Source organism: Perissodus microlepis, chromosome 6, assembly GCF_051167445.1.
Source record: "Perissodus microlepis isolate ML-2025 ecotype Zambia chromosome 6, ASM5116744v1, whole genome shotgun sequence".
Taxonomy (NCBI): Eukaryota; Metazoa; Chordata; class Actinopteri; order Cichliformes; family Cichlidae; genus Perissodus; species Perissodus microlepis.
Genome location: NC_140466.1, coordinates 23,890,012 through 23,913,183, shown reverse-complemented (window position 1 = coordinate 23,913,183; position 23,172 = coordinate 23,890,012). Strand labels below are relative to the sequence as shown.

The 23,172-nt window shown below is 38.6% G+C and overlaps 2 protein-coding genes across 4 annotated transcripts in view; both read left to right on the top strand.

Annotated features, from left to right (window-relative positions):
• Positions 1–2,000: 2,000 nt before the first annotated feature.
• Positions 2,001–12,055, top strand: ppm1kb (protein phosphatase, Mg2+/Mn2+ dependent 1Kb). 2 transcript variants are annotated; one of them, XM_084931590.1, is made up of 8 exons: positions 2,001–2,135; positions 4,698–4,783; positions 5,816–6,338; positions 6,450–6,550; positions 8,397–8,562; positions 8,695–8,839; positions 9,734–9,868; positions 10,154–12,055. In XM_084931590.1, the coding sequence occupies exons 2-8, from the start codon at positions 4,741–4,743 to the stop codon at positions 10,283–10,285; spliced, it is 1,245 nt and encodes a 414-aa protein (XP_084787716.1). In that variant the 5' UTR covers positions 2,001–2,135; positions 4,698–4,740; the 3' UTR covers positions 10,286–12,055. The 2 variants fall into 2 exon arrangements, with proteins under 2 accessions (XP_084787716.1, XP_084787717.1); XM_084931591.1 differs by lacking the exon at positions 4,698–4,783.
• Positions 12,056–12,159: 104 nt separating this feature from the next.
• The window catches only part of abcg2d (ATP binding cassette subfamily G member 2 (JR blood group)), a 19,669-nt gene continuing 8,656 nt past the window's right edge, over positions 12,160–23,172 (top strand). Inside the window, exons 1-8 of one of the 2 annotated variants that reach the window (XM_084931589.1) lie at positions 12,160–16,040; positions 17,086–17,145; positions 18,214–18,328; positions 19,485–19,637; positions 19,748–19,905; positions 20,158–20,309; positions 20,481–20,582; positions 21,164–21,414. In XM_084931589.1, the coding sequence (XP_084787715.1) occupies positions 15,826–16,040; positions 17,086–17,145; positions 18,214–18,328; positions 19,485–19,637; positions 19,748–19,905; positions 20,158–20,309; positions 20,481–20,582; positions 21,164–21,414 (1,206 nt within the window). In that variant the 5' untranslated portion in view covers positions 12,160–15,825. Of the gene's footprint in view, positions 17,146–18,213; positions 18,329–19,484; positions 19,638–19,747; positions 19,906–20,157; positions 20,310–20,480; positions 20,583–21,163; positions 21,415–23,172 lie in introns of both variants that reach the window. The other variant, XM_084931588.1, reaches the window with a different exon arrangement.

Genomic DNA, 23,172 nt, shown 5'->3' with positions numbered 1-23,172 from the left:
GTTTCGTTATGATTTCAGGTTTGCTCTTTAGTTTTTCCCAGTTTAGGTTTCCGTTAGTAATTTCTCATGCTTCGTTGCCTGTTTCTGCCACTGCCACTTTGTAAATAAACGTCACTCTCATCACCAGTCGCTTGCCTGCATTTTGGGTCCTCATTCATTCCACAACACGACTGCTGCCCCAGCCGTGACATTTCCACCCTTTAATGAAGTTGTTATAAACTGATTGTTACTGTCATTTAACAGTAAGTGTTTCTCACCTAAGTTAAAACAACTACTAAAGCATTTGAATTCACTAAGAAACTCAAGTCAACTAAATTAGGATAAGATTTTAAACAACTGATTATTTAGATTTAGCTGAAATAGTTTTACAAGTAAAAATGACTATTAAAGTAGTTAACCTGACTAAAAAACCTCACTCAACTAAACTAAGACAAAAGTTTAGACAACGTGTGATTTTTCATCAACATAGCATAAGGTAAGGTTGTGTTACAAGAACAAACTATTTCTTGACTTAACTTAAAATTTTAAGGCAGCCCTTTACGTCATACTTTTATGTTAAAGCAACATAATTTAATTCAATTCAATTTTATTTATATAGCGCCAAATCACAACAACAGTCGCCTCAAGGCGCTTTATATTGTACAGTAGATCCTACAATAATAGATACAGAGAAAACCCAACAATCATATGACCCCCTATGAGCAAGCACTTTGCTGACAGTGGGAAGGAAAAACTCCCTTTTAACAGGAAGAAACCTCCAGCAGAACCAGGCTCAGGGAGGGGCGGTCATCTGCTGCGACCGGTTGGGGTGAGAGAAGGAAGACAGGATAAAGAAATGCTGTGGAAGAGACGCAGAGATTAATAACAGGTACTATTCAATGCAGAGAGGTCTATTAACACATAGTGACTGAGAAAGATGACTGGAAAGGAAAAACTCAATGCATCATGGGAATCCCCCGGCAGCCTACGCCTATTGCAGCATAACTAAGGGAGGATTCGGGATCACCTGGTCCAGCACTAACTATATGCTCTTCAGCTCCAAAGGAGCCTCTTGCAATAAGATGTGAAATATCCTTTTTTTTTTTTTTTTGCCTGTCCCGTTTGGTTCTTTTGCCATCAGAATTATTGTCTAAAGGCGAAGAAAGATGCCCAACGGATTTACTTTACCAAATTGATCATCCCAGCCTTGCCGTAATGGTCTATTTGATTCATCTTTTATTGTTTATTTTATTTATTTATTTTTATTTTCACTTGCTAGATACGGAACAGACTTTAATGAGGAAAAGAAAAGGGGGAAAGAAAAACAGCGGGGAAGAGGGACGGGGATAAAGGGCAAAAAAACAACTAAATAAGCAGACAAAAAATACATATATCAATCACCTGGATCACCTGTTGAGAAAGAAAAAAGAAAACAAGCAGAAGAAAACGAGAGCAATACAATAAACAACATCACGATGATCTATGGGAATATAACAGTAAATACTAAATATTAAACATTATTGTGCAGCACGTAAGATCGACAGCGCACAGTGTGCTTTGAGGTAGGAGCCAAAAAGGGTGTCGTTTGTGTGTGAGAGCACCCGTGTGTACACCTGTGAGCATGGACGCGTTTGTTTTTAAGGCTGCAGACCCTGAATTGGGATACAGCCCCTGTTTCGTTCTCCACCCAGTAACCTAGATTCCAGCAGGCAAAGGTTGGACTGACGTAAACACCCAGGCCTAAATTACCTACTGGAGGCTCCGGGTCTAAATTAGTGCCCAGGCCATAAAGAAACCAGAAGCTTAGTGAACAAAATCAATGCTTGGATGACGACATTGTGTCACAAATTGTATTTTCTATTCCTACATTGCCCTTTCGGTGTTTCGCGACAGTTGGCGCTTAGAGGTGCAGCTTTATTATTGGTACCCATAGCTGCCATTAAAACTTTTTTCGGCTAATCTTATGCGCTGTAGACGGGGCGTCAATGTGGGCGGATACTCTTACAAGATTTTGATTGGTGCGGTCACATCATAGGCCTTGCTGTTTGATAACAAGGCGAGACGAGGGGGCGGCCGTTTTCATTCAATTTGTTATCACTCCACAAGAAGCAAGCAAAGGATCTTTAAAGCTGACGAATACATCTGAAACTCTCGAGGTATGGCTTTTAGTCAACATGCAGCTGAAATCTCGGTAATGTTAGACGAAATGGTAACTTTAACCTGATGCTATCTACCTTGTTAGCTTGTGTGCTAAAGAGCTATCATTTGCAGCTAGCTAGTTAATGCTAATATGAAAAATGGATGACGTTACCGTTTATATACTGCTTCTTTTCGTAAGTGTATTGAAACTGCATTTTATTAAGGACTGCTTCTTATTCAGATTCTCTTAGGATAACACTTCTAAGTGCCTCACACATTTATGATATTGGGATCGATACTGGAGCAGTTAGCTTAATGGCTATTGCATCATTCTTTAGCTTTGACGCACATTCTGAGAACCTTCACAGACATGTTGACGCACATGAATACACGGTTTACCCTGAGATGATTTACAACATATGGACGATATAGCACGTCGGAAATTCTCCCTAATCAGTGTTTATTCACTAATTAAACCAAATACAATAAAGGTCATTCATTAATGCTGGCCGAGTAAATGTTGCTTATTAACCCATAAGCAGTGTTGGGGAGTAACGGAATACATGTACCGCCGTTACGTATTTAAAATACAAAATATGAGTAACTGTATTCCGTTACAGTTACCGTTTAAAAAGGTGGTATTCAGAATACAGTTACTTTGTTGAAATAAATGGATTACACTGCGGTACTTTCCTGTTTTATTTTGTCGCGGGTCAGGACTGTTTGGGTTTTGTTTGACAGCTACGTTCTGTTGTTCCAGGCGGCAGCGTTACGGTTGCCATGGTTACAGGGCGACGCTCTCTCTCTCTCTGCGACTGTGTGTTTCCTGGGTGAGAGAGCGCCTTTTCGTTGTTGTTGTTGTTGTGCTAAGCTAACAGGCAGAATGCTACAAGCATAGCTCTAAAGAATGTAGCATCATGGGCAGTGTAGTCCGTGTTGCAGGGAGAATGGACTGCCATACACGTTATGGGTCTGTGAGCGCGAGGAGGGAGAAAAAGGGGAGTGGAAAGGTACGAGTTGTCATCGAGCAAAAACGGGAGCTGGAAGCATGTAAATATAATAATAACCACTGTAGCCAAGAAGAGAGCCTGACGAGCCCAGCTGTAAGTAAGCTATTAAGACTCGACTGTACACTGTGTTCGTGTTTTCCTCCGAAAACAATAAGTTCCGTTGCAGCAGTCTTTCAACGCCTCTGTCTCTCGCAAGAAAAGTTGACCCACACAACAAAGTAAAGCTATTTTTCGGCTACGAGCCGACAGGGACCCCGCCGTATTAGTCTGAGGTCCCTTTACTACAGTTCGGAGTCGCGGACCTTCAGTAATAGTAATAAATCACACAGCAATAGTACATTCAGGTTGTTGTAAAAAGCATGATAATATATTAAGTATTCCAAAGTATTCAGAATACGTTACTGTCATTGAGTAACGTAACGGAATACGTTACAGAATACATTTTGGGGCATGTATTCTGTATTCTGTAATGGAATACATTTTAAAAGTAACCTTCCCAACACTGCCTATAGGTTTTACTAACAGTAAAAATGAGTCTGGGCTCATATATGTTAAATTTTAAGGGTACAATAGTGTGAATTGAGGTTGCTATAGTAGATGTCCGAAAAAGGCTGTGCATGTTGTTCAGGCACAACACATGTGCTCTTGTTACTGAAAGGAAGGTTTGTCTGTTTTTTAAATGTCCTTTTAACCACTGTTCAACTCGACAAACCTTGTTGTTCAATAGCCAGACACGGATTCCGTAAATGCCAAGTAACAGGCAAGACTATGGTTTGTTGGTGGCAAAGAGTAAATTGTAAAGTTTGTTAAATTTTATAATGACCTTTATCTCCGCTAGTGTTGAGCTATAACCTTCAATCATTTTATGCCTCTTCATTCTTTAGTATGCTAGGAATCTGTATAATCTTAATGAACTTCAAAAAAAGTTTGCATATGCTACATTTAGTTGAGATTGTTAAGAATATATGCTTATGTGTTGTTTATGTTTTGAGCGACCTCTCATTTCTTTACGTTTTCCTGGGAAAATAGGAAATAGTTGGAAATCAAGTATTTGGGGTAAATACAGAGTTTTCATAATTCTAACAAGCTTAAAAGTCAACATTTGGTATGACTACCTTTATTCTTTAAACAGTCTTCAGGAATAGTTCTCCAGACTTTTTGAAGGACATTCGAAGCTCTTCTTTGGATGCTAGGTGCTCTTTGTTCCATTTTCCTTGACGGTGATCCCACAATGCTTCAATAATGTTAGGGTTCGGGATCCGGAGAGGCAAATCTATGACTAATGACTCTTAAGCTAATTTTTAGGCTACTTATATTTTTTTGCTGTGTACTTGTTCAGTTTTCTATTTTAGTACATATTGCAGAGTTTTCAAACAACAGCTTTTTGAAAACTTTGTTGGTGCAAAAATACTTCTGTCAAACTTATCTTTGGAGTTTTTTGTGGATTAAACTAAAGAAATGTCTTTATGTGACAGGCCGCTACTAACCAAGTGCCTAAAAATAAAAAGGATAAAATTGGTTATTTCAAGTCAAATCAAGTGGCTTTATTGTCATTTCAACCATGTGCAGTGGTACAGTACACAGTGAAGCAAGACAACGTTCCTCCAAGACCATGGTGCTATATTTAACAGACAATCAACACAGGACTACACAAGGTGAGCAAGAAAAGTGTGCAAAGATTGCACACACAAAAAGACAACCAGTTGTCTGTTGTGTGTAGACACAACACTGGCTCATCTCTTGAATCGCATTGTGTAAATACTTAAATGATTCATGGGTCGATGTTAAGCAACTTAAAAAACAACAAAAATGCCCTTAAATGGTCAAGTATAAGGGCTGAACTGAAAATGAACGAAAAAGCAGCCAGTGTCCAAAAGAAACTTTGAAAGACCTTCAATCAAAATGTAATCAAAATGTAAAGAAAAGTGGAATGACTCAAGGCTTTTGCACAGTATTAGACATAATTTTATGTCATTTTATGTTACGTTCTATTTGTTTAGCAGCTCTTGGAAGATCAGCAATAAAATTAAATAAAACTGGGTAAAACTTTGAGTAGTAGTTAGTCGGCAAACACAGAATCCCTGTGGTATCCTTAAATGGAACTTCACAGCAGTAAATGCGCAACGCTTTGAATTTAGAATTGAGGATGATTCTTATTGTTAGTTGACTAAATTTTTATTTGAACGTGGTGAATGTGTGAACATGGGGTCTTGAACACAAGACCTGTTGGGCTCCAGTTACTGCCTGTCTCACTGGTCTTTATTTTCTGTCAAATAATAAAAGACCAGTGAGAAGGTAAGGAAGTTCACTGGGGTTCAAGGAGATGACTTCATCTAATCTTAATGCAACATCCATTACGTATATTTAAAAGTAACCACTTGATTATTTTTAAGCAAATGATCAAGATTAGTATCAGATGCTAGTAATAGTTAGTAGGTATTTGTCACTTATTGCTAGATGGATTACATTTCAAATGTTTCAAATATGAAGGAATTTGTGTCATCTCAGTTTCTTTCCACCTGATTTGTGTTTGTGTAATGATTTCTAGTTTGAAGAGACCTTTAGTCCTCATAATGGAGCCTCCTCCTAAACAAATAAAAGATTTTTGTCATGCTGTGTTCCCAGTCTAAATGACGGATTTTAATTTTTTTTTCCTTTTCTCTTATTTTCCTGCTTTGTCCACACAGTACACTGTTCTGCCTCTCCATCCAGTGGCTTCCGAGGTGTTCGTGCTGTCAGGGTGATGTCAACAGCCTGTCTCGCACGCTTGGCAAGATGCAGTGGTCTTCACGTGGGTCGAGCCGGTATGATACAGATGAGCGTAGTCCCCCTTCCGGTCCAGCATGACAGCCACTTCCAGTTAATTTTCCGCAAACCGTTCCACACCCCGTCAGAAACTCGGCACAGTAATACACGCTTTGATCCAGACAGCAGCGGCCGCCCCACTACCTGGGATTCATTTGGAATCTGGGACAATCGTATCGATGAGCCCATCCTGCTGCCCCCCAGCATTCGTTACGGCAAGCCCATTCCCAAAGTTAGCCTATCCAAGGTAGGCTGCGCCTCGCTCATTGGTCAACGCAAGGACAATGAAGACCGCTACCGGGTCTCCGAGCTGACCGACAGGGTGCTCTACTTTGCTGTGTTTGATGGGCACGGTGGATCGGAGGCAGCTGACTTCTGTGAAAAATACATGGAAAAATATATCACGTAAGGAGTTCGTATGAGTCGCTGTCACAAGTAGCTTATTCATTTCTGTGAATAATGTGAATGTCAGATGTCACCGCTCTGTAAGTGATTTTTCTTTCTGATTTCCTCAAGGAACCTTCTTGCAGACGAGGAAAATCTGGAATTAGTTTTAACAAAAGCCTTCCTTGAAGTAGACAAAGCTCTAGCAAGGCATTTGCACTTCTCTCCAAATGGTAGGTGCTTTCACGTTACATGTACTTGGATATGCTGTGTACTCTGTTTTTATGTGATGACACTTGTTTCTTCTCTCTTCAAACATAATTTAATTATCCTACTTAGGCGTTGAAGCTTTGGATTTCCCCACTGAGCACTTTTGGTTAGAGGTCTGTCATTTTCCCCCAAAGTTCATTAAATAATTCATGAATAAATTAGCTACGCGTAGAAGATATATTGGTGTTTTTCTTGCTTCCAGCACGACATTGCCAGAAACAGAAAGGTAACAAATTAAAGGAAAAATCAGAGTACACATTTGGATAAACGGAACAGCTTTATCCTTACATGCGTGACGCCACACAGGGTTTACCCAGTGGGTCGATTAATAAGAAAATTGTAGGAATTCTTGACTGCTGTTATCAGATCTCGACCATTTAAGAACGTCACTGCCACAAGGAACCTCCTAGTGAGAGAATATCATTTGGACAGAATCACATCTGTCAGTAGAGGTTTAAAGACTTTGCATAATTAGTTAATAGTGAGTTTTCCTTTAATTTGTCACCAATCTGTTTACTTTTTCCCTGTCTGCAAAGTGTTATGTTTAAAGCAGGCATTTTTATTAAGGAATGTTTGAGTAGAACTCAAAAAAATTAATGCAAAACATTTCCCTCAATAAATCTAATTTACATGTTTGCCCTATTTCTGTAAAATTCATCAGCTTAGCTTGAATTTTCTCAACCACCTTTTATGTCTTAAGTTTAATGATATATGAACGCTAGTGTACTTGTTACATGGCCTCACTTTGGCCTCGCTCTGTGAAATGTCCCAATATGCCTGTATGTGTGTGTGCATGTTATCTACGACAGCTGCGGAGCCAGCTAAGAGCTGGAAGCCCTTGGCACCAGTGTGGATGACGAGAGGCTAGATATTGAAGGAGAGTCCAGCGGGTCCTAAATCCTGGACTACTGGAAGGTTCCCTATCTTTCTCTCACTTCTCTCTCTCTCTCTCTCTCTCTCTGCCTCTACCTATCTCTATCTCTCTTTTTGATTTTTCTCTTCTCACCAAGTGTATGCAACGCTTCTTGTGAGACAGTGCTTCAGTTTGAAAGTTGTGTGAGATTTATGTTGTCAGCGACAGATCCAGTCCATGTTTAATATTCAGATTAAGCTTTAAAGAACGTTAAGTCTCTATCAGCTCATTTAATTCTGAGGAGAGGAAAGGATAAACTTTTTAATTGCATAAAATTTTACTGTTATTTATCTACCACCAGAACATTGTTTGCCAATGTCAAATATTTGGCAGTAAAACTTGTTAATCTTCTTTGTTCCAGTAATTTCTCAACATTTGGCATAAATAAAACATTTTTTTCTTATTTATTTAAAACGCAAGTCGTTTACTTTACTGAGTCAGTTGAACATAATATTTCTTGTGACTGACTTATTATATTTTCTCAACCCTAGAGGCATCCATGGTGAACATAAGAGGAAAGATAAAATGCTGAACTCACTATTATGACATTCTCTGATGTTTCTGTGTTGCTTTACGAGTATCAGGCCCAGTATCGGGCACTGATAAATGTTGTTGTTATTTATTATCTTTTTGGATTCAGCTTTAGACTTACCTGCTGTAACATTTGTTCTGGACCTCAGTTCTATTCTGCAACAGTTCAACCTGCATGTGTGACTGCCTCCTCTATTGTTTACTGTGTGAATATCTGTAGTTTTTTCTAAGTCTACTACATGGCTTCCCACCCATGTGTTCATGTTGTAGCGTGTGACTGCGAGTGCGTGAGATACACAATGTTGTTGTTAACACTATGGACAGTGGCTTTGTGGAGCTTGAGATTTTCTCGTATGTCTCTGTAGCACCCGGGATGAACGCAGGAACCACCGCCACCGTGGCCCTGCTGAGGGACGGCATCGAGCTGGTGGTCGGCAGCGTGGGTGACAGTCGTGTCATGTTGTGCCGCAAGGGCAAGGCCCTTAAACTCACTGTTGACCACACCCCTGAGAGAAAGGATGAAAAAGACAGGTACATGATGCTTTTAAAAGCAGGTTTTAAACTTCATTTTTTCTTTCTTTTTTATTAATTGTAAGTGCCCTGAAAAGAATCCTGCCTTCATAGCATACATGTACTAATATACCGATCTGCACCTGTTTAAAGGATAAAGAAGAGTGGGGGGTTTATCACCTGGAATAGCCTGGGGCAGCCAAATGTCAATGGCAGGTTGGCAATGACGCGTAGCATTGGAGACTTTGACCTGAAGAAGACGGGAGTCATTGCTGAACCGGAAACCAAAAGAGTAACGGTAGGTTTGTAAATTTAGTTTGTCACTGAAATATATATTTTTTGATAAATGTTATCTTCAGAAGATGCAGTTTTTGTCATTTTTCCTCTGTGCACCACCACAGTGGGTCTTAAATCGGACAATAAAGATGCAACTGACTTTCAAACTTTTAAGGGTTTTTACAAAAATGTTAGTGTATAGGCACATATGGCTGCCAATGGAAGCAAGGCACTGGGGTTATTGGTAATGTGACTGCTGACAGAAGTAGCAGGATGAATTCTGAAGTGTGCAGGGCGTTGGCGTCTGCTCAGATTCAGGACATGCTGCAAAAATAATCTGACAGTTCAAATGATAATGACCTAAAGCAAACTGGAAAAACAACCCAAGAGAATTGATATTATTCAATGGCCAAGTCAGTCACATGATCTTAACCAAACAAAGAGTGTCTTCAGTTACCAAAAACCAAACTGAAGTCACAGAGAGACACAAACAAGCAACAACTGAAGGTGGCTGCAGGAAAGCCCTAACCGAGCAGCTCGAGGGAGGAAAGCATTAGGTGAGACCTTAGCCACTGACTGCAAAGTTCACCCAGGTGTTTAAAAACAATCCTTATATTTAAAATGTTTGTCTGATTATTTCTGAGGCACTGAAAATGGGGACTGTTTATAAAAATGACTGCAAAATATTTTGTTTGTATTTTGTACGTCACGATTGTTTGATTTAAAATCCACATTGCTGGTATATTGGGGCAAAACCATGGACTGTTTTAATGCAGATCTCTGCAACAGCACATTTTCACATCTGTTGTTTGCTGAAGAAGTCAGTAAAGCCAGTCTTACCATCTTCTTGTAATAGTTCAGTAGATTTGTCTTTTTAATGTCTGTTTTAAAGTATTATTTATTTATTCCCTTTCAGTTGCACAATGTCCATGACTCATTCCTGGCGCTGACCACAGATGGCATTAACTTTATTATGAACAGCCAGGAGATCTGCAATGTCATCAACCAGTGTCACGAACCCAAAGAGGCAGCACAGAGAATATCTGAGCAGGTAAAACATTTGATGCTTTTGTTGAATATTAGCCCATGGGTCAATGTATTACCTGTTCTCCTACAAGGTTGTTTGTTGCTGGGTTTCATTAAGTTTTGGTTGACTCATGTACTGAAATGATCTGTTAGACACAAAAAAGCTTCCCAAAACCGTGTCCATGTTTCCTTAAGTCTGAAATTTCCTACAGAAGATTAATTTTTGGTTGAATTGATCATTCATCCGATGACTTTCTCTAACCTTGTTGTGCTTCACATTGCGGTGCTCTGTTTTGTTTTGTTTTTTAAGGCTATTCAGTATGGTTCAGAGGACAACAGCACAATCATCGTGGTGCCGTTTGGTGCCTGGGGAAAGCACAAGAGTTCAGACACGAGTTTCTCTTTCAGCAGAAGCTTCGTGTCCAGTGGACGCTGGGCATAGGCTGCGGGACATAGGATGAAAGGACGAGGTCTGTTTAAGACTTTGTTAACATGTGCAATACATTTGGCTTCCTGTAAGGAAACATTGTAAAAAGTGTGTGGTTTGCCGAAATATTGACACCTAATGGCTACAACATTAATTACAGTTGCATGATGTTTATTGCCTCTGTGAACAAAGAGGCAGTGAATTCATGGGGGTAAATCTCCCTTTATACAAGGTTTTATCTACTAGCAAGCCAATGACCTCATAGGTGCTAAAAGTGTGTGAGCAGCAGACGGGAATGTGCGTTGGCTAAATCTGTAGCCTGCTCTACAGATTTAATTCCTCACCTTCTTCTGCCATTCACACATTGTTTTATCAGTTTAGATTCATCACACCACAATCTCACTCACAATTACATTTTTATTGTTAACCTACATTTTTAAAGAAAATGTATCCCACCAGTTTTAAGAGCACAGGTTTTAAGTTTGGACCATTTCTCCATTTTAATTTTGGGAGCAAGTGCAACAAAAGGAGTCGGGGTTGGGCAATTGAACTACAGTGATTGGTCATCAGCTGCTGTGAAACCCACACCTTGGTTGAAGAACTAGTGTCACTGATAAAGTCACTGACTGGGCCTTAAAAACTCTATGGCAAATTTAAAATATCTAAATTATATAGCTTTCCTATAAGAATTGTTCTTGTACATTTAGTTGCAAACCAACACTTTAAAATTTCCTTTATATTTAAAGAGGAAAAAAAAATTCTTAAAGAGCCGCAGAAATTATTGGAAGACTTGGACAATCTTAAAAGATGTAAAGGTTTTGAACAGAGCTGCCTGGACAGCATTTTGGTGACTGAACTTGGTATTTATATAGGAATAAAAATGAAATTTTATGTTTCTTTGCCAGGCTTGCTTGATTTGCAACAGGTCCTTTAAAGGGGACTTAAAAGTGTTTGAGGTACTGAAACATACTGTTTCTGTTCTGTAAATAATCATTTGTGTGATAAGTACACCTGGAAAACTGGTCTGTCCTATATTTTCTTCATATCTCAGCTACGTTTGGCACATCAGAATATTCTACACATGCAGGTCTTTAGACACGGACCTGTGGTGTGAGTGACCTGGCGTTATTTTTGGTTTTCCACCGTTGTGTGTCAGTCAGACACAACAAAGCACACCTAATGCAACACTAGAGAATTGTTTAGCTAAGAGCCATGTATGACAATGTGAATGTTTGCTTAAACTGAAACAATGTAACCAGTCTCTGTAGGCTATAGGTGTGACTAAGCTGCTCAAGTCGTGTTGGCTGACCTTATGTGAGTGGATGTGTTTTCAGACTTAATCCGTTGAGCTGAACTGTTTTTGTTCACTGGTGGTGTGATCTTTTATTTTGTCCTTGTTAAGGCTAAAGAAATACAGCACGTCATATTTATCAGCATTATTTTATCTGTGAGTTCCTAATGTTGTATAAACTGTCATCTTGTAAATGTTCATGTAAATATATTTTCTCTCCCTTATTCTTGTATCTAACGGGACTTTGGATATTATAAAGGCGGTTGTGTGTATGATTTTCAAAATAGTTAACAAGCCTTCTGTCAGAGTTACACTCTAAACCTTGTGTTCGGTATTTTACTGTACTTTGTTGCACTGCCTCTGAAATATAATCATTGTGGTGTTGGATCTGCACCTGGGACCCAAATGTGACCGTTTGAACGACGCTGTTAGTACTGTACTCTTGGTCTAAACGGCTTGTGACACTTTCAATAAAAAAACGATACATTTAGAAACAGTTGGTAAATGGTAAATGGCCTGTATTTATATAGCGCTTTACTAGTCCCTAAGGACCCCAAAGCGCTTTACATGTCCAGTCATCCACCCATTCACACACACATTCACACACTGGTGATGGCAAGCTACATTGTAGCCACAGCCACCCTGGGGCGCACTGACAGAGGCGAGGCTGCCGGACACTGGCGCCACCAGGCCCTCTGACCACCACCAGTAGGCAACGGGTGAAGTGTCTTGCCCAAGGACACAACGACCGAGACTGTCCAAGCCGGGGCTCGAACCGGCAACCTTCCGATTACAAGGCGAACGCCCAACTCTTGAGCCACGATCGCCCCAATTTTCTTTGTAACATGGACGTGTTGTTATCCTCGTGTAGGTGATCCAATGCTTTTGTCCATACAGTGAAAGATTTACATCAGAGCTGTTTACATGCCACTTCAAACAGATAAGAAAACATTGATATTTTTTTTTAAATATTTATTTTTGCATTATGTCTACATAGATTCCAGGTTTTGCTTTACTTTTTTTTTTTTTTTTAAACATGACCAAGTTTGAGCTCGTTGGCGATCTTTATTTAGAAAATTACAAATTTTATGGAAGAATTTGATAAATTAAAGAAGGCAGGTGTCTGAAAAATAAGTCTTGGACACCTTAATTGAGTCCAGAGTTATGAAGCTCTGCTCCACCTACTTGACTAATTAAATAACAGGTATACGTAATAAATAATGAAATCTTAATTGTTGTCAGTTAGACAAGAAGACAATTTCCCTGTTCAGTTAACACAAAATAAAATCTCATTTTTATCTAGATTGATTGTGTAGATTCAAACTGCTTTAAGTTGTTGGGGAAACAACCTGACAAACGAATAATAAAAAAACTTCCTGTTTATCCTCAGAACAAATTCAAGAAATTTCCAAATGTAAATGGAGAATTAGACAAAACTAGACATTCACTCAGTTGTGGTCAATGTCAGTTTGATTTCTACAGCACTTTGGTCAGCCTTGTTGCTTTTTAAAGTGCTTTACGGGTTGGTTTAAAACCACGTGAAACTACACATCAATAAAACAAAATCAAACAAATATATTTGAATAAAACAAGATAATAATAAAGGGGAACACAACATAAAAAGCCTGATGGGACTTGAACTTGACTTTGAACTTCAATTAAAAGCCAAGTTTTAAAAGGCTGGATTTAAAAGACTGCATAAACTACAGTACAAATATCAAGTGGCAGGTTATTGCATTAGTCTAGGGTCTGCAGCTGAGACGGAATCGAGACTTCGGTTGCACTGAGAGCATCTGGCTACATGTTTTGGAGTTTTATAGGTTGAGCGGCTTGACTAAATAGATGAATGACATATTGTTTAAGACTTTAAAAGTAAGTCAGAAAGCAGCCATCTCAGATCTACGTGAAAAGTGCCATGTGCCACAAGCATACATGACCACAGCATGGAGATACTCTGAGAGAATATTCTGAGCCACTGTGAGATTTCTCCCAAGGCCACCAAGGGGAGACAGAACTCAAAGTTAATGTTTGTTCTGACACTGATCCAATGGATCCACCACATAATCCACGGCAAGAAGCACTGAGTGGGATTGCAGGTGTCAGCCATTGCTTCACATCTTTCCTTGTCGTGGGTTCCCGAGTCGTTTTCCATCCCTGCCTTCTGTACATGAATGCAGTAGACGTCTTTAGGTGGAAGCTTCCACAGAGTAGAGTTACTCCGTGACACCAAAGAAGTTACATAAGGCCGTTTTCCTAAAGCACTTGTGTTGAAAATCGATAGGCACACTAATGCACACATGCAGACTCTTTCAAACTCCGGACGCAGCATCACACCGTTGCAATCTAATGCTGCTAAAATTAGGATCATATTTCTCTACAGTCTTCACAGGATTGTTGGCAACCCAACAGAGACTATATCTTGTGCAATAAATCCATTATGCTCTCCTGTGAAACCTGATCCTGTTTAGTCAAGAGTTGCATGAAGACACAGATATCAATTTTCTTATACACGCAGGCATCGAAATCCAGCATTCACAGTCACACTCTGGGCTTTAGTATCACAAACACAAAGTTACTGCAGTACATCTACTTTACCAGGATGCCACAGGTAGATATACTCTCTTGTGACGAACTAAAGTTAGCCACACATATTTAACTAATTTGACTGACGATAAAAGTTTGTGTGAAATGAACCAGGTATGCAAACTTCAATGCAATGATACATTAACGTTTAAATTCCCACCCCCTAAAAATCTGTAAGCTGTGTATCTGTCAGTCACCCCTCGAATTAAGTGTCCAGAACTATTAAACTGCATTTCTACACATTTTAAAAGGGGATAGATGCTCTACTAACTACTTCAGCTACAATCTATTAAGTTCTGACCCTCAGCACTCATGTAACCCCATACAGTAGTGGGTAGCTAAACAACAGATTGCCAGATGCAGATTTCATTATATTGCAACTCCTGGAAGAAACCAGTAACTCTGGTGGAAAAGGGGGATAAGCTGATGTATTATAAGTGGCATAATTATAAAAAATGCTTTGATTTATAATGAAGTTATCTGGCTAACTTTTGTATGAATAATACAATAAAACGGGAAAAAAAAGAAAAAAGAAAAATGAGCAGCTATGAAAAATGTGATGGGCCTCACCTCCCTCCCCCAGCCTGAGTGGGGTTGACCCTTGTGGGTGAGCTGCCGCTGGCCATCAGTCTGCAGCAGCAGCCCTCTCACATCCTCACCGCCCGGTAAGTCACAGCTACAAGGATTTTCCTTCCTCTCTCTGTTGATTTCAGCAGCTCCTCAATCATATTTTATTTATTAACGTCTACAAGAAATCACGTGCAGCTGCTGCTTTGCTTTAGCATTGGCGCAAGAAGAAATAGTCCCTTAATTTTATCTCAGGCAGGTTTGACCCATGGAGTGTAAATCACCGAGGTCACGTGTTTTACATAGCTATAATATTCTTGTCCGCTCATATAACTGCTGTGTTTTTTTTTTCTTTCTTTAACACGTGAGCTCAAACACAAAACACTGTTATAAAGAGCAGCGCGTGCCACAGAAACAACGTGTGGATTTAAAAACTGTACTTTGTTCCCAATAATAATAATAATAATAATAATAAAGCACATTAATACGTTTCAGTACATCTTTAGTTCTCTAAATTAATACAAATTAAAATAAATAGTGGACATGTCCTTTGAGTCATAAATGAGTTTAGAAATATTAAGGTTACAATGTTGTCCAGCATGTCATCCCCGAGTAATGCAGTGAAAAATCCACTGTTGCTTAAATTCCAGGATTTTTATTTGTTGTATTTATTTATCCTTATCAGTTTATCCCTTCGAAGCCATAGAATACCAGCCTTAGCCTGCATTTAAACTTACAACTTCAAAATTAAATTAGATTAGAGTAGATTAGAAGAAATGTGTGTCCACGTGTTGATCTTTTTTGCTTTATAAAATTTAGAGCTAATGCCTCCTTTGGCAATGAACATTTAGTTACTATCTTGTTGTTTACAACTTTTGCAGGTGTTTATTATTTAAATGAGACTCTCAGGATGGTTAAAACAGCTGATAAATACGCTGATTTTAGGATTATTGCTTCAAAAAGTGATTTGCATGCAGCAGGTATTCAAGAGGTGGAAACCTTAACACCACTTCAAAGCGATCCTTATCACCATACTGATCAGTCTGTGCCTTTAGTAAAGTAACAGCGTTTCTCTTTCGTGTATAAAATTCTGTGTTTTTGGTTGCAGCAGAGGATGATGGAGAAAACCAGTCACATCAACATTGCAATGATAGAAGACATCGGTACTAACGGGATGGCCGTGTCAAAGGTTGGCACGGGCGTGGACGGGAAGAAACAGCGGTGCGGTTCCACCGTGAGCTTCCACAACATCCAGTACAAAGTGCAGCAGCAGAGCGGCTTCCTCTGCAAAAGAAAGATCCTCTCCAAGGAAATACTGGTGGACCTCAAGTCAGTCTCTTTGTCTTTCTCCGCTCTGTCACCTTCTCACTCGCTTTCCTCCGTTTTCTCATCACTCACACACTATACGCGCACATGAATTTACAGAATTTACAGATATTAACCTGCAGAGCTATGATTTGCTCACTTGATAAGTGCAGCAGAAAACCTGTAAAACATTTAATAGTCTGTTTTTAAAAATTATTTCCCCTCTGCTTAAGCTAGCTGAACATGCACAGAACCCCATTAAACAGTAGAAATCTTATGATTTTTACTTTGTTGAATTTCAGAAAAAATGCCAAATGAATCCTTTTGAATTTTATTGCACTGATTGTTTTAGATTTCTTTTAATTTTGGGGGGTGTCGTCTTGCTTTTTTTCTTTTGTTTTCCATGTCAGTCCAGTACGGCTCATTGCATCGTTCCACAAAGTGGGACAATAGTGAATAGACCCTTGCAGTTCCTTTCTGATGGTATTAAATACAGCTGACGTTTCCCATGGAAGAATGAATCATTTCACACAAGTTTTTTTTAGGGGGAACCTTTTTCCTGCCACAGTGTTAATTATATGATATTAAGCATGGTTTCTTGCATATAATCTCTCAAATGCACTAAAGAGCAGTCTGCCAGGGAAACGAATTAAACAGCGTCACGTGATCCACCGCCAGACCTTAATTCAGTCTTCAACTCTGTTTTAAATCACTGACTCACTCCGTGCTTTCTGAAGTCTCTGAAGTTCTTTAAATTGTTACATTTTTTAAAATGATATGATATCTGTATTTGCTGTAAAATCCATTCATGAATATTACTTTAAATGGGATTAGGAGGGATGATTCATTTAATAAAAGTGCTGCATTTCAGCATGTGTCTAAGGACCATATTAACTACTTTGATTTACATGCTTTGTGTCTGTGGCACAAAACCGATACAGTGGCATAAAAATCTAAGAAAAAACATTTATAATTGGAAACATAAGCAAATATGTGTCCCAGTATTTGAGTTTCTTTTTTCATTATTAAATCATTACACTCACTTTTTGCCTGTGTCACTGTCTCGCAGTGGGATTATGAGACCTGGTCTGAATGCTATTCTTGGACCTACTGGAAGTGGAAAATCTTCGTGAGTACCACTTCAGTTTACAAAAATACAGTTAGGTCTGTAAATCATTGTATTACTATCTTATTACAGTATAAATCAATTAATCAATATGTGATTGAACAAACAGTAATACAAGCAGTACAAGTAAGTATTGCATTTGCTGTGAACAGCCATCTGACATGTTTGACAGAGGGTGGGTTGTGCTTTGGATCATGAGCATTTTCTCTCCTTCACCATTGTTTTCTCTTCTGTTCATACTGGTACGCGTTCATCTTGGTTTCATTTTTCCAAGGTTTTTTTCCTGAACTGTGCGAGCTCTTGTAGATGTGTAACCAGAGGTTTGCACCTTGTAGTAAACACTCTGTATTCATGAAGGCGTCTCTTGATCATAGTGCTCTTCACTTGGTTAGATGCGGTGAACCACAGAAATAATTCAGCACTTTAGTCGTCGTAATACTGGGCAGTGGATTCATTGTTTTTAGGAACCAACCAGGTGTTTCATTTGGCCGCTCTTAACCCTGTAAAGCTTGAACCATGATTTTTTTTTTTAACCCTCTCAGGCTCAAATTAAGTTTTTGTTGCTAATGCACAAAAGAATACCTGCAGTGAGTAAAAAAAACTCATAAAATATGTATGTGGGGTAATCGGGTCGTTAACTTTTAACTGTTGCAAATCTGCAACGCCTGCCTTGAGAGGGTTAAACTGGACTGTTTATTAAACAGTCCAGTTTACAATACTTTGTATTTGCTGACAAAGTTTACAATACTTTGTCAGCTGAAGTCAGCTCACAATACTTTGAGCTGACTTCAGATATTACGTCTGCTTCATTTGTCAGTTGAAATTATGAGGGAAAGAGCCTCACCTAGCCACGAAACGTCTTGTTAATTATTTTTGAACCTTTAAAAATGGGGTATTTATGCATTAAAAGGCCTGCAATTCCTAAACAGTTAATGTGATATTTTTAGCCCCGTTGAATTCAAATGACATTGTCTGAATACTTATGGACATAATTGTATATAATCTTGAAATAATTACCTTAATTTTTGTTTTGGATATCTTTATAATTTTTCTTTGCTCTTTGTCTTTGAGATTCTTGGATATTCTGGCTGCGAGGAAGGATCCCGCAGGTCTCTCGGGTGAAGTTCTCATTGATGGAGCCCCACAGCCTCCAAACTTTAAGTGCCTCTCTGGCTATGTCGTCCAGGTAAATTTGTATTTCTTTAAATAACCCTTATTAACCATTTTATATCCACTCAGATGCACTGATATCGATATAGTGATATTATGTTTTGAAATATATTTATTTGATAAATGTACAGTGCTTAACAAATGTTTGATACCACCTGCCACAAATATTTTAGAAATCTATCAAAAATTTATTCAAAACTACACATTATGTTACTATTTATCAGGTAGATAACAGCTGAATTTACATTTTTTATACCCAAATTTGAGCCGGCACTCTAGTCGTCTCTGAGAAGTCAGGAATTAATTGAGCGTCAGTCGTGAAAAATAATTTTTCTGTTTAGGAGCACTAGTAAAAAAAACCTGTAATTCTAAATTTTTTTTTTTTAAAAATCAGCTTTTTTGTAAAATGTTAAATTGGAAAAATTGTGGATAGGACAGATAAATATATGTTAACATTAAAATAAATCCTTTCAATTAAACAGTGTATGGATGCTGGTGGATTAATCATTACAGAAACATAAGAATTGATTTTGGTAATTAGCAGTGCTGTTAATTTAGAACAGCTGTGGGACAAAACTTAAATTGTGTTTTGGTCTAATAAACTTGTTAAGCACTGTAAGTCGGAGTCATTCTCTGGTTTATTTTCTACGTACTTAATGCAGCTCTCTTTAGGTGTTAAGTTAAGCAACGTGTAAACTGGCTTTTCACTATTTATTTTTTGTTTTGGGGTTTTTTTCAGTGACGTATTGGCCGGCCTCGACTGGTTTCTTTAAGCTTTCATGCAGAAAAAGCTGAGAGCTTTGACTTTCACTTAGACTCTGCGTCTGAGAGCAAAGCAAATGTTGTAGGCTGTAAAACCAACTTAACACACAGAGGTTGGCCCTTAAACATTAAACATAGTGCTGAGATTGTTTGTGTTAGACCTCTTTTAAGAAGAAACTCTTGAGATGAGAAATATTTTGTGCAAGTGTCCTTAGAGAAGACAGGCAGGCAGGCTTAGACCTCCCAGAAAAACCTGCAAACCCTGCCGAGGTTCACTCCTTCTTGCAGTGAGGCAGTGTTCTGAACTCCATCTTGTTTCTGGTTGTTTCCCTTAAGGATTCGTGGAAATGATAACTACAAAATAGCTTCTCAGTTTGTGACCTTTGATCAAGCTTTGGTCTCCCTGCTAGGAAGATGTGGTCATGGGCACCCTGACCGTGAGGGAGAATCTGCGTTTTTCTGCGGCTCTGCGACTGCACGTCTCCGTGCCTCAGGTCGAGAAGGAGGCTCGAGTCAATCACCTCATTAAAGAACTGGGTCTCGCCGAAGTGGCTGACTCCAAGGTGCTGCAGATAATCACAGCCTGTCACTCACCTGTCCTCTAACAAGCAGCCTGCCCCGGCAGATGAAGCGCGTTTTCAGCGATTCCCGTTGTGTTTTATTTGTTCCTCAGGTGGGCACGCAGATGACCCGAGGAATCTCAGGAGGAGAGAGAAAGAGGACAAACATCGGCATGGAGCTGATCATCGATCCTGCTGTCCTATTTCTGGATGAACCGACCACCGGGCTAGACGCAAGCACTGCTAACTCTGTCCTGCTCCTGCTGAAAAGGTGAAAAAACCCGGACTCTCTCTAATTTCTCAGATTTCTTTAAAATAAAGTAAAATCTTGAACTTCTGGGCTTTAAAGGATTTTTAAACGTATTTCAAGCTAAATTCTGGAGTTTGGTTAACTTTAAACAGAAGCTTATCATTTTACATAGAAGAATTACAGCAGGAAAATTGCTGCTGTTTGCTTCTACTTTATTTAGATCAATTTATTGTGGTGCCTATTGATTTTTTACTGTGTTATGTGTCTTTTCAGAATGGCGAGTCATGGTAGAACCATAATTATGTCCATCCACCAACCTCGCTACTCCATCTACAGACTGTTTGACACTCTCACACTGTTGGTCGGTGGTAAAATGGTGTACCACGGACCAGCACCAAACGCTTTGGACTACTTTGCCAACATCGGTGATTACACTGACTAAACAGTAACATCACAAGACACTTCTTTACAGTTTTCTTTAATTTATGAAGTAAATAAATGTAGATGGATGTGCAGCTTCTAAAAAAGCTGCAGGGTCACTATATGTGTAGGATTTGCTTTGATATTGAGCTGCAACATTGTGATTTGTGTTCAAGGCTATGCCTGCGAGGCCCACAACAACCCAGCTGACTTCTTTTTGGATGTGATTAACGGAGACTTCACCGCCACAGCAATGACCAAAGTGCACGGCTCTGAAGGTAGCGGCATAATTAACCATCCATGAATATTCAGTCAAGCTTGTATCACATTTCCTGGTTTAATAGAATAACAACAAACAAACATATCCTGTGCAAATGTGCCCATTTCTTTGCATTTTTCTTTGATTTTGCAACATCCACAAAAAGGCACGATACAATAAAGAAGATACAGTATTTTTACCTGGAACTTTTTATTAACAGGTTTTTTAAAGTGTTTTAAATTTGACATTTATAGTGATTAGAACAACATGTCAAACGCACAAATTAGAGTTGACAGAGTAAAACAGGAAGACGCCTTAATTTTTGTTAACATTTTCTGCAAGTGAAAAGATTTCACGTGAAAACGTAAGCAGAAAAAATCAGGGATTCCTTCACATCCATGGGAGAGTTTGATAAAGTCATGTAGAAAACAGCTGAAGTCGTGGCTGCTATAGGTGGTTCTACAAGCTGTTGAATCGTGGGGTGTACATAGTCGACCATTAACTCTATTCTAGAGTCAAATCTGTATATAAAGTGCCAGAGTGAATTGGTGCTATAAAAATAAAATATAACTGAGTGGGTTTTTTTGTATTTGTGAACAGATTTGGACTTCGAGGAGCTCAGTAGCTCCAGGCAGAGCATCGAGGAGCGCCTGGTGGATGAGTACAGGAACAGCGGTTACTCCAGCAACACACGAGCCGAACTGGAACGCATTGTTAAAGATAAGCGCTGTGGGTCCCTCCCAAAGTCCCGCACCATCACCTACAACAGCTCGTTCTTTCACCAGCTACGATGGGTCCTTCACAGAACATTTCAGAACCTCATGTTGAACCCCCAAACATCTGTGGCCCAGGTAAGCACGTACACCATCGTCTTTTAGGGCACGCGTTCGACTTTCAGACGTCGGTCAGTGCCACTCTCGTGTCTGTCAGCTGAACATAAAGCTCATTAGCTGGTAAAGACTTTTACCAACTTTTTTGTAGCTATATGGGTAACTTTAAATTGTTAATTAGTGACAGGTTTAAACTTAAGTATGTTTAAAAATAAAAGCATACACTGTTCCAAAAAATAGTAATGTCAAAGTATCTTACTGTATATTTTACAGTTTTGTACTGTCTTTCTAGAATATCATTAAATTTACATAAGTAGACTGTGATTTTACATGTCAAAGGTAAAATAACATAACATCACTGTAAATATAGTAAAACACAATTTACTTGTTTTTTAAATATATTTTTTTGTACACATGCATATTTAGATTGTAAAAATACATTCAGAAATGTATCATAATTTCACAAATATTTGTCTGTTATGTGAGAGAATGATCTGTTAAATTCAAATGTAATACTATGGAGAAATATATAAAATGATAGAAAATTAATGAGAATAATCAATAATTAAAGGAGTATTTGAATTATAATTGTGCTGAAAATTTCATGTCATCTAGGTCTGATTCAATAATTCAGAGGTAACAAGTGAAAATATAATTAATAGGAATAAAAACTAAAAAAAACATATAAAATATTGCACGGCCACGCTGTGCTAATTATATATTTTAAAAAATAAATGTAGAGGTAGGAATTGCAATTAATATAAATCTGTACCTGGGGTGAGGGTGTGGCCATGAAAACAATGTGACATGCCATTGGATGTTGGGACACATAATAACATGACGCCAAGCATCGGCCAATGAATGTGAACTAACAACCACAAGGTCGTGGGTATGGCTGCACTGTAGGAAAAAATCCTAATATAAAAGTATTTTACTGTGCATTTTACAGTTTTGTTCTGTTCTTCTAGAATATCATTAAAGTTACGTAAATAGACTGTGATTTCACATTTCAAATGTAAATTAACGTTAAATCACTGTAATGTAATAAAACATAATTTTCATGATTATTAAATGTATCTGTCTGTACATATGCATATTTAGATTGTTAAAATACATTCACAAATGTATCATGATTTCACAAATATCTGTCCGTTATTTAAAAGATTGAACTGTTGAATTCAAATGTAATGCTATGGAAAAGTATATAACATGATTCCTATAAGCTTGTGTTACATCACATAAGTATTATTATCATTGCTATTTAGGGCGATCGTGGCTCAGGAGTTGGCAGTTTGCCTTGTGATCAGAAGGTTGCCGGTTCGAGCCCCGGCTCGGACACTCTCGGTATTGTGTCCGTGGTCAAGACTCTTCACCTCCTGGTGATGGCCAGAGGGGCCGATGGTGCGATATGGCAGCCTCGCCTCTGTCAGTCTGTCCCAGGGCATGCAATCCATTATTATTTAACCCAACTGTTAACTGTATATTTCTGTACATTTACGTATTATGATTCATATTGCCACATTCAGTGACCTTGTTTATAGGTAATTTCATTGTTTGATCACGTTAAAATGTTCCTAATTTAATGTCTAAACGCACTTGGAAAAGGCAGAATCCCATGTAAAATTAGCGCAACAAACTCTATTTTCATTACTGAAAATAACTGTATTTTCATGAGAAAGTTATTTTCTGTTATTTTACGATAGTATTTTGGCGGCCCAGCTGCCAGACTAATACTGTTTTTTTAGGATTTGTTTTTTTTTTCCTATTTATAGATAATTT

Coding starts and splice junctions, on each gene's coding strand:
- ppm1kb (XM_084931590.1), top strand. CDS start 4,741: ATGGTGCTATATTTAACAGACAATCAACACAGGACTACACAAG. Junction 8,563..8,694: donor AGAAAGGATGAAAAAGACAG/GTACATGATGCT, acceptor ACCTGTTTAAAG/GATAAAGAAGAGTGGGGGGT. Junction 9,869..10,153: donor CACAGAGAATATCTGAGCAG/GTAAAACATTTG, acceptor TTGTTTTTTAAG/GCTATTCAGTATGGTTCAGA.